General features: G+C 50.9%; 1 protein-coding gene across 1 annotated transcript; it reads right to left on the bottom strand.

The window, feature by feature from the left end:
* Positions 1-3,494: 3,494 nt before the first annotated feature.
* LOC145392174 (uncharacterized) lies at positions 3,495-8,237 on the bottom strand. The gene is made up of 2 exons (XM_080266623.1): positions 5,168-8,237; positions 3,495-3,589 (listed from the first exon to the last, which is right to left on the bottom strand). Exon 1 carries the CDS (start codon positions 8,080-8,082, stop codon positions 5,185-5,187), a length of 2,898 nt encoding a protein of 965 aa, XP_080122749.1. The 5' UTR covers positions 8,083-8,237; the 3' UTR covers positions 3,495-3,589; positions 5,168-5,184.
* Between the last annotated feature and the right edge of the window lie 3,054 nt (positions 8,238-11,291).

Below are 11,291 nucleotides of genomic sequence, written 5' to 3'. Positions count from 1 at the left end.
CCTCCTCCATCCCATTTTCTTTATATTTTTTTTCTTATTTCTCGTCATTTTCGTTGTGGTTTTCCTCGTGCTCTTTTCCTTCCTGTTTGTGTAGATATAGTCATTCACAGAGTACACACACACACACACACACACACACACACACACACGTATTTTCTGTGCAGCCTTTCTTCACACACACACACACACACACACACACACACACACACACACACACACACACGTATTTTCTGTGCAGCCTTTCTTCACACACACACACACACACTCGCACGTTGTATTTTCTGTGCAGCCTTTCTTCACACACACACACACACACACACACACACACACACACACACACACACACACACACGGGAGCAGTAAAACACCGTGGGTCTGATCTCAACCCTTTATTTCCGGAGTGAGAGTACAAAAGTAAACCTTCCATAATAAATAGAATAAGTTAACAGTGAACACCTCTCTCTCTCTCTCTCTCTCTCTCTCTCTCTCTCTCTCTCTCTCTCTCTCTCATTATCTCGAACACCTCATTTTTTTCTCTCCCTTTCCCCTTTCCTCCCTTTTTTTTTTTTAGGCATCCATTTTCATTGTATGTTATTCTTATTTTGTTCCCTTTTTCTCCTCCCTTTCCTCCCTTTTTCTTCCCCTTTTTGATGTCCATTTACCTTTACTTTCCCCTCCCTTTATGGTCTTTCTTCTTCCACCCTCCCCCCCTTCTAAGCGTCTTTCCTCTTCCGGTTTTTATTTCTCATTTTCCTCTCCCTTTTTCCTCCCCTTTCTCTCTCCCTCGCCGCATCCAACCTAGTTTTCCTCCTCCTCTTTCTTCTCCCTTTCTTACTATCCCTTTGTGGGAGGGAGGAGGAACATTGAGAAAGAGGGGGGATGGGAGGGAGGGAGACCATAAAGGAAGTGGAGGAGAGAGGGGAGAAGAGGAGAGATGGAGGAGGAGGAAGGGGGAGGGAGAGAGAAGATAATATTTCCAAAGAGAGAGAGAAAGAGAGAGGGAGGGAGGGAATGAAGAGAGGGAGGTGGTATCTATGGTCTTTCCTCTCTGCTCTCTTTCTCTTTTAACACACATATTGGTTCCCCTTTTGTATCTGGTATGAGGGGGGGGAGAAGGGAGTATAAGGGAGGGAGGAAGAGTGAGGAGAGGTTGGGAGAGTGAGGGAGGGAGACTGGGGGAGAGGTGGGGAGGGTATGGGAGCGAGGAGTTGGGGGAGTATAAAATTAAGAAGGGGAGGCAGGGAGAATGAGGGAGGTGGGGAGGGAGGATGAGGGAGTGCGAGGATATGGTACCAATGGGGTTTGAGGGAGGGAGGGAGGATGAGGAGAAGGTGAGGAGGAAGGGATGGAGGGTGAGGATGAGGAAGTTATCAGGGAGAATAAGGCAGGTGGGTAAATGAGTGGGGTGTGGAAGTACAGATTAGGTAGGTAGGTAGGAAGTGGAAGTACAAGGTAGGAAGGTTAGTAGGTAAGTAGGAAGTGGAATTAGAAGGTAGGTAGGAAGGAAGGAAGGTAGGTAGGTAAGTAGGAAGTGGAATTAGCAGGTAGGTAGGTAGGTAGGTAAGATCAGGGATTAAGAGCTTAACAAAATACATCACTTTGACACACAGCAACATATGGTCTCCACTCTAGACCCTCGATACAAGGGCGTTCATAGTAAAGTATAGTAAATTATCTATCACAGACTCTCATGTTTTTTTTATCTATCTAACTCTCCCTTCGTGTGGCGGGCAAAAAAATATCTATCGCAAAAAAATAGCCACGCATTATTTGTCTCCCCCTCCTACTTACATGCTAAAAAATAATTGTCTAGGCTTTCATTTTATGCATTATTCATTTATTTCAGGAATATGCTATGTCTTGCGATACTTAAGTCACTTGCGCTGCGTCTGTTTTTTTTTATACACAAACACACACACATGCACTTCGTTTTCTGCATACAAGTGTCTTTCCTTAACCACATTTTTCCCTCGTCTTTCATTGCTTTTCCCTCGTCTTTCATCATCTTCCTAATTGCTTCGTGTTCAGATTTTCTCTCCCTCATTGTTTTTGTTTTTTATCTTTCGAACATTTTCTTTTCTACTCCATTTGGTCCAATTTCCGTTTCTTTTCGTCACCTTCCTCTGCTCGTCTTCATCCCCTCCCTCATATTCCTTCTCCCTTTCTTCCTTTCTCATCCCTTCATTGTCTTCCGCGGCATAAATATCACAGGACTCAGAGGGTAGGGAGTTCACGAGGGGGGTATTGTCTTCACGAGGGGAGGAGGGTATTATTATCACGGGGGTAACACTTTCACAAGGCACGGGGGTAGCATTTTCACAAGAGGTACAAGTTTCACGAGACAGTGGGTTTGCATATACACAGGGTGGGAGGTGGGGGGGGTTAATATCTTATGTGGGGGGGTTGCATTCACATGGGGGGGTAGGTGTATGACAAAGTAGAATTTAATATTGGGTTGAACTCTATGGAATTAGTTGGAAATGCAGTGGGGTATGAATTCAGTGAGGGTAATAATTTCACGGGTAATATTTGACAGGGGTTGAAATTTCACGAGGGTAACATTTGAACGGAGGTGAAAATATTACGGGGGTGACATTCTAACGGGGGGTGAAAATTTTATGGGCGTAATATTTTAACATGGGGGTGCAAATATGACGGGGATATTTTCAACTGGGGGTAGCATTTTAATGGGGGGTAGCATTTTAACAGGGGGGTGCAAATTTGACGGGGATATTTTCAACTGGGGGTAACATTTTAACTCTGGGGGGTAGCATTTTAACGGGGGGTCGCATTTCCACGAGGCACAAGGGGGAGCATTCGTAGATTAGGCACAGAAGGAGCACAGACCTATTGGTATGTTGTTACTTAATTCCACAGGCTTTATTTTTTTACTGTAGTCCTGCCTGGAAACGTCACCCATTTTCTTCCTCATAAATTAAGTATAAGTATTTCCTCCGTCGGGTAGAAAGGACACACCGGGCTTATACCAGTCCACAGCCCGGGTATATCAGTGTTTTTTTTTCTTCCCCTACCGGTATTTCCCAGTACTCTTGTGCAAAATAAATTCCCAGTAGATCGACGTTACGCCAGGACTGCACGTTAATTATTCTCCTGGGTAACGTTATTGTTTTTATTGTTTACTGTTTGTTTGTTTACGGTAATTCACTGGTCCGCATTACTTCTCGGAAATGGAACGTATCATTTTCCCCGAGTCGGCCATCTTGGAGCTCCTTGAAGACGTGCTCCGCCATCTTGGAACTCCCTGAAGACGTGTTCCGCCATCTTGGACCTCCCTGAAGACGTGTTCCGCCATCTTGGAACTCCTTGAAGACGTGTTCCGCCATCTTGGAACTCCTTGAAGGCGTGTTCCGCCATCTTGGACCTCCTTGAAGGCGTGTTCCGCCATCTTGGAACTCCTTGAAGACATGTTCCGCCATCTTGGACCTCCTTGAAGACGTGTTCCGCCATCTTGGACCTCCTTGAAGGCGTGTTCCGCCATCTTGGAACTCCGAATGAGGCCTCTGATCCGCGATGTTGGTCCTCCAGGGCAGCACATACACACAGACGAACGCACTATCACAGCAGGGCTCTGTGTGGGAAGAATAGTCCTGATAAATATACGAGAGAGAGAGAGAGAGAGAGAGAGAGAGGGAGAGATTTAAACATACCAATTACTGAGAAAAACAAAAAAAATAACGAGAGAGAGAGAGAGAGAGAGAGAGAAATACTGAAAAAAAGAAAAATAACTATCATGAGTAGTAGACTATCAAGACATCAAATGATACCACTCAAGTACACCAAAATAGTCAGCTGAAATAGTAGTGGTCGAACTATCGCTATCCGGGGGCGGGGGGAGTGGGGAGAGTGACTATGCTCCGTAGGGTAGTAGCGGATAGTCATGTTACTTGCGTCAGAGGTCACGGGATGGAGGTAGATAGTCGGGTAATAGTAGTAGTAGTAGTAGTAGTTGCAGTAGTAATAGTAGTAGTAGTAGTAATAGTAGTAGTAGGGGGGGTGTTACTGCTAATATGGTGGTGTGGAGTGGTAGTGATGATGGTAGTATAGTGGTGTGGAGTGGTAGTGGTGACAGTAGCCGAGGTGTAGTGGTGATGTGGGTGGTGTAGTGGTGATAGTAACCTAGCAACTGCCGGCATACTGGGTCATCCTGGGTACTATCGATCTGGCAGAGGGGGGCTTTAAAACTCTCTCTCTCTCTCTCTCTCTCTCTGGACCCTTCCCCACCCCATCCATCTCTTCCCCTCACCTCTTTCTTCCGACGTACCCTCTCTCTCTCTCTCTCTCTCTCTCTCTCTCCCCCTTTCTTCTACGCCTTCCTTCATCTTTCCTCCTGTTCCTTCACCCTCTATTAAAATCTTCCCCCTTCCTCCTCAAGCTACTTAGTTTTTTCCTCATTGCCTCCACAGTCTTCCTTCTTTCTCTCCCTTTCTCCTCCCTGCCGTTTCCCCTCACATCTCCCTGCGGATCCTTTCCCTCATTCCTCTCCCTTCCACACATCTTTCCTTACTACCATTTTTACTTCCCTTCCATACCCTTTCCCTCCTTCCCTTCTCCCTCCTTTACTATTTTCCCCACCTTTAATCCTTTCAGACTGGTGACGTAGCAACTTCATTTCACCTGCTTATCCCAGACGGTTTTACTCAACGGGAGGGTAGGAAAGGAAGTAAAGGAGGCGAATGGGGCTTTATTGGACTCTTTTGTGATAGGGAGAGTAAAGAGGACCCTACGCCCTCGAGCTGAAAGGGTTTAAAACGTGATGCTGTGTCTTTATTAATATTTCTCGCCCTCTTTATTATCTTTAGCTTTTATTGATGTGCTTGAGAAGACTTTTTTTTCTTTTTGGCCTTTCGCGCTACCTGTCGTGTTTTGCCCGCGTGGTTACCTAGTTTGGGAAGGTGTGTGTGTGTGTGTGTGTGTGTGTGTGTGTGTGTGTGTGTGTGTGTGTGTGTGTGTGTGTGTGTGTGTGTTTACGTGGTGCTAAAGGACAGTTACCCCCAGCCACAAACGTTTTCTCTCAGATCTGAAGTTAGTCATTTCTATCACCTAACTTCCTAAGACTGCCTCGTCTCCCGTCCCCCCCCCCCAAACCTATCTAGATATTACTGCCTCGTCCCTCCCCTCCTCCCGTCCCCCCCCCCCAGTGACTCACCCGTGGGGGGGCGTAGGTCAGTCCAGGGAACCCTCGGCGAAGGTGTGGTAGGGATCAGGGTGGTGTTGTGGTCCCAGGTGAGGGCCAGGGGCGGAGAGTGGCCCCTTGAGGCGCTTGTGGGCCTGGTGCTGCGCGGGGCCCATACCGGAGACGTCCACCAGGGAGGAGCGGGGCCGCGGCGCAGCGGGGGAGGCGATGGGGGAGTGTTGGTGGGTGAAGGTGTCGGCGGGGGAGTAGCGGCCAGCACCGTCCCCCTCCAGCGGGTGCAGCGGTTCAGCCTCCAGCAGGTGCGGGGAGCGGCAGTACTGGGTGTGGGTGTCGCCGGGGGAGCGGCAGTACCCCAGGTCTGCTGAGGAGCGGGAGTAGCCTGTGTCACCCGGCGACCGGCAAAACTGTGCCGAGGTGTCCCCAGGAGAGCGAGAGTACAGCGTGTCTGTGGGCACGTCCCCCGCCTCGTAGGGCGAGGGTGCCAGCACGCGGCGCCGCAGCTCCTCGCCGGGGCAGTGTGAGGCCAGGGGGTCGGAGTACGCCTCCAGGCCAGCCTCGCCTGGCGATGCTGGGAAGGGGGAGCGTCGGCTCATGTGTGGGGACTGCCCCAGCCCCGCCTGCTGCCCCAGCACTGCTTGCAGCATGGAGGGCGACCCGTAGTGCGTGACGGGGACGGGGGAGGCGCCCCCCACGCAGATGGGCACAGGGCTGGTGGCGGGGGGCTGGGGGCCGCGTGGGAAGAGACCATAGTAGTACCAGGTGGGCTCGCTGCGACCCCCACACTTACGCACTTCCACGTTGGGGAAGCAGTGTTTCACCAGCTTGCCAAAATAGTTAAGTGTCACTGGGTTCTCATTGATGGACTTGCAATAGGCGCAGTAGTTGTTGAACACAGCGCTCTTCATAATTATTCGGTCATTGCCCGGCATGTAGCTACTACGCAGCCACTCAATTACCACCTCGGCACTGCGATTGTCCGTGGCGATCTCTTTCTTACGTGACCGCTGTGCGGGGTCCTTGCCACTCATGTACTGGAAGAGTGGACTGGTGGATTTGACCGCAATGCCGCAGTAGTGGTACTGGGGCTTGACGCGGCCACCCAGCCTCCTGATGCTCACCTTCGGGAACACTTGTCTCACTATCTTGCCAAACACGTTCATCTCAAAGGGCGTCTGCTTGATGGAGCGCGCGTACTCCTCGTAGTGACGGTACGCATCGGCTTTCAAAACACAAGAATCTGGTACGGACTCAAAGTTATCGGTGAGCCACATTCTGAGGTAGTACTTGCCGTCCCTCAGCACCTCTGGTGTGCCGTGTTCGTCCTGCCCCGGCCCCAACCCAGCCCCGCCACCACCCTGGAAGTCCTCGCCCCACCTCTCTTCGCCGCCGTCATCGTCTTCGTCGTGCAGCGAGATGGGCGACACCCTGAGAGCTGCCGCTCGTGGCGGCGACAGTTCCATGGTGGAATGTTGGAGGTGGGCGGGGTGCATGTAGGCGTCCATGGGCATGTCAGGCTGAAGGCGGCTGTGTGGAAGGGGCAGCTCCTGCACGTGGCCATACAGTGGGGACTCCGGGGCAACCCGCACCCCGCGGTAAAAGGTGGCCTGGGGCGGCCTGATCTCCGTCACCACCCCGGGGAACAGCCCCAGCACCATCTGGTCCATCTCACTGAGCGGCATCACGGTGCTGCCTTGGTCATTGCTGCTCTGTTCGTACAACATGTACAACTGGTCCCTATTGACACAGCTGCCGGGGCTGTGTTGCAGCGTGCTCAGCACCCACTGCCGCAGCTCCTCCTCCCACTCCAGCTGCATGGACGGACCCATGTACCGATCGTCATCATCGTCGTCGTCGTCGTCATCGTCCTCACCCTGCCAGTGGAAGCGGGGCTTGTATATCTTCCTGGCCTTGGCCTGTGGCTGTGGGGAGGACTGCTCCTGCAGCTGCTGCCGCGGCACGTGTAGGTCTAGTGGCTCCTCCGGTTCCTCCTTCACAATGTAGTCATCGTCCTGGGGCTCGTCCTTGAGTCGCAGGTGCTGGAGGCTGTAGTCGACGGGCTCGACAGGCTCCGACTTGATGTATGGTGCGAGGTAGTGCTGGTGGGGCAGCGCCTCTGCAGCCAGAGGTGTGTTGGAGTCCCGCAGCGAGCCCTCAGACGTGTCCGACACGGGACTGCGGCAACTGAGGTCCTCGTCATCATCGTCGTCGTCGTCGTCATTCTCCTCGCGGTAACACAGCTTACCGTTGCTGAACATCTCCTCCACGGCCGCCAGCAGGTTGGGCGGGCCTGAGTCCAGAGGCAGGGGGGCGGGCCGCTCCTGCACGCCGTAGTAAAATTTCTGGTGGTTGCTGCGAGGGGCGCTGCGATGGCGGCGAGTGCTGACTGGGAAGGCGTGGCTCAGCACCATGGCGAAGTGCTGCATACTCAGAGGCTCACCCGCCGCTCCCGTGCACTCCACCACATAGCGGTCGTACATGTCCGTGCGGGGCGTACAGCCGTCTGGACTGGTGTTGTAGTTCTGGTAAATCCACAGCAGACACCGCTGAACCTCTGTCTTGTCGATGGGCGCTTCCCTCTTCCTGAGGCGGCGCTTTGGCCTGGTGGTGGTGGCGTTGTCTGCGGCGTATGGTGACGACTCCTTGGCCTGGATGCCGCAGTAGTAGTACTTGAGATTGTCACGACCTCCCAGCCTTCTGATTGTCACGTCAGGGAACACACTCTTCACTACACGGCCAAATATACTTGTTTCCATAATATTGCGGCCCACACTACGACAATAGTCCTCATAGTGCTTGTACATAACAGCCTTGGCCACCACTCCGTCAGGATGACGCTCGTAGTGCGTCTTGACCCACGTCTTGGCCTGAGTGTTATGGTTGTGCATGGCCATGGTACTGCCCGCCCCGCGCCCCGGCCGTGACACCATCACCTGTCCCACTAGCACGCACACAGTCTCACACACGCCTGGCGGGGCACTGGCGGCACACCTGGCACCGGCGGCACACCACCTCACGCGGCGACGTCGGCAGCTTCACTGACTGAGTGACCCGGGTGTTTACGCGCAGGGCGGCCGTGTCACTAGGCAACACTCATTGACTGGCACCATGGCAGGGCGGCAGGCGGCACTGCGTCACCTCGCGCCGCGGCGCTCCGGGCGGCGGGGCCAGGCGGCGGCAAAGCCAGGTGAGGGCAGGGTGGGTGGCGAGGTGAGGGGCCGCAGCGGAGTCAGTGGTCGGGTGAGGGAGCGTGGTGGCGGCAGCGGCAGCGGCGCAAGCTGCGTATTGCACCGCGGCAGGTTGTTTACTGGCGGCCTGGCCGTGATGCGCCACATGTGAGGCCAGCCCTGCCGTGCATGCGTGCCAGCCGTACGACGTGCCCCTCACTCTCACTGTAGCACCACAACCTCCCCACAACCCTCCCTCCCGCTCTCCCCCTTCCTCCTCTCTCACGCTCCCCACTGCTCTCTTTTTAATCAGCGGGCAGGGTGCGGACTTGCAGGGAGGGAGGAGGGGAGGCTATGAGGATGCTGGGAGGCCTGGGGACGGCTGGGGGGAGGAGGGGAAGGGGAGGTGAGTGGGCGGGGGGAGGGGAGGGGGAGAAGGAGGGGTGCCGCAGCATTGAGCAAGGTGGAAATACCAGACCATTCCTTTTGTGCGTGTGTGTGTACGTGTGTTTATTGCGTCTGTATCAGCAATTATGTCCATGTATGTGTCTGGGGTCAAGAGCGCATGTGAAAGTCATGTTTGGTGATTTGTGTGTGTGTGTGTGTGTGTGTGTGTGTGTAAGACTTGTACAATGATTCATGGGGACGAGCAGGTATACGCGTGTACGTACGTGTGTGTGTGTGAAAGTGAACATCCGTGTGAAAGTTTGTGTAGGTGTGTGAGGGTGTCTTGGTTTAGGAGTGTGTGTGTGTGTGTGTGTGTGTGTGTAAATATTGATGCGTGTGTTTGTTACGAGTTGTGTGCCTCTGTTTGTAGTATGATTACCCTTTACTAAAACCGTTTACATAAGATAATTCTCGTGATACAAAATGACTTGTTTTATATATGTAGGAAGTTCACTCCTAGGCAGAGAAGAACACTGGGCGTTGAAATGCTGTGTTCTTTTACAGTTGCATCTTCATTATCCTCCCCTTCCTCCTCTTCCTCCTCCTCTTCCTTCTTCTCATCACCATCATTATCGTTTTGTTGTTTCTTCCTCCTCCCCCCTCTTCCTCCTCCTGCTCATCATCATCATCATCATTTGCCTCCTCTTCCTTCTCCCCCTCTTCCTTCTCCTCTTCATATATCCTCCTGCTCTTCCTCCTCCTCCTCCTCATCATCATCATGATCATCATCATCATCATCATCGTCATTCTCTTCCCCTTTCTCCTCCTCCTCCTCCTCCTCATCATCATCATCATCATCATCATCTTCATTCTTATTCTCAGCCATAAGTAAACCTCTATTATCAGCAAACCAAGATTGGTAAAAAAATGCCAGATCCATTTAACCCCATTTGAGGCGTAGGGTCCCGGGGCTAGGCTAGGGCAGTCCAATAGGGGTAGGTGACCAGGCTACCTTCGCTGGGTGGCATTGTAGGATCGAACCTTCCTCCTGTCACCTCTTGGGGTTCAGTTCTGTGCAAGGCCATCGCTCCCCAGTATTTTGAGTTCCGTCTGAAAGAAATTGACAGCTGACGAAACGCAGTGAACCACCCGTCTCTTTACCACTGGGTGTTTCAGATGCTTCGGCTTCTCCCTTATGTTTTCGTTCAGGTGTGGGGATGTACCTGTGTCTCTAGTTTCCTCTTCTTCCAGGTAATTTAGAAGGATTTGAATTTCCCCGTGAGCAGGTGTGAATGTCACAAGATGGAGGGGCGAAACTGGGGGGGGGGGACTTTGTGTAAGAATAATAGTAATAATAATGATAATAATAATAATAATAAAACTGGGGGACTCTGTAAGAAACTTAATAATAATAATAATAATAATGATGATGATGATGGTGGTGGTGGTGGTGATAGGGCATAATTTATTTCATTATTTAAACATCTGGGAGAGAGAGAGAGAGAGAGAGAGAGAGAGAGAGAGAGAGAGACGAAATTGTCCAGTGTTTACCGGAGTTATGCGTGCAATCTTTGTCCCCCCCCCTCTCTCTCTCTCTCTCTCTCTCTGACACACACACACACACACACACACACACACACACACACACACACACACACACACCTTACCTATTATGAATTTCTTGCCGTGCCTCATTCCCAGGTGACAATTCTTTCGCTTTGCCTAATGTGGGTTGAAGTGAGTGAGGGAGTGAGAGAGTAACGTGAGAGAGAGTGAGTGAGTAGAGAGAGTGAGGGAGTGTGTGAATGAATGGTAGAGAGAGAGAGAGAGAGAATGAGAGAGTAAAGCGAGTGAGATAGTATGTGAATGAGTGTTGGGCTTTATCAACATGCACGTCGCCTATCTCGGGTCGAAAGTCCATGTGCTGTTGAGAGAGAGAGAGAGAGAGAGAGAGAGTGAGAGAGAGAGAGAGAGAGAGTTGGAGAGATTTTGTGTTGAGATGGAGATTTATTTTTCTTTATTATTATTATTATTATTATTTACCTTTATTTTCCTCAGGTGAAGAAAGTGCTATGCCTTTTTTTTTAATGGGAATTGGCCAAAAATCTCTCCCTCAAATGCCGAGTTGTAATAATAATAATAATAATAATAAGAGGTAGACATGAGTACATAAATGGGCAGGTACCTCCACATAATAATAATAATAATAATAATAATAATGATAATGATAATAATAGTAATAATAATGAAGTGCTAAACAGACATACTTCCACATAAAGTAAACAATACTACTACTACTACTACTACTACTACTACTACTACTACTACTACTATTACTAAGGATCAGTGGTTAATATAAGGATTAGTAATATATAATTTTTTAGGGAAAGTAGGAAAATTCGTGTGTTGGACAGGTGAGTGCACGTAGGTAGATTTATGGCTGTGTGTGTGTGTGTGTGGTATATGTTCTTGTATATTTGTGTGTGTCTGTGTGTTTATGTCGTATATGTTTTTGTAAACGTGTGTGTGTGTGTGTGTGTGTGTACAGGGTCAAACAGCTGATCTTTAAGTCCCACATGACTCAC

The sequence above is a fragment of the Coenobita brevimanus genome, chromosome 21 (assembly GCF_032717465.1).
Source record: "Coenobita brevimanus isolate Jiangsu-jjx chromosome 21, ASM3271746v2, whole genome shotgun sequence".
Lineage (NCBI taxonomy): Eukaryota > Metazoa > Arthropoda > Malacostraca > Decapoda > Coenobitidae > Coenobita > Coenobita brevimanus.
Note: the sequence above shows the minus strand (reverse complement) of the source record. Positions and strands in the feature narration are given on the sequence as shown.

Excerpts from the sequence above, each read along its gene's own strand:
- LOC145392174 (XM_080266623.1), bottom strand. The coding sequence starts at position 8,082 with ATGGTGTCACGGCCGGGGCGCGGGGCGGGCAGTACCATGGCCATGCAC.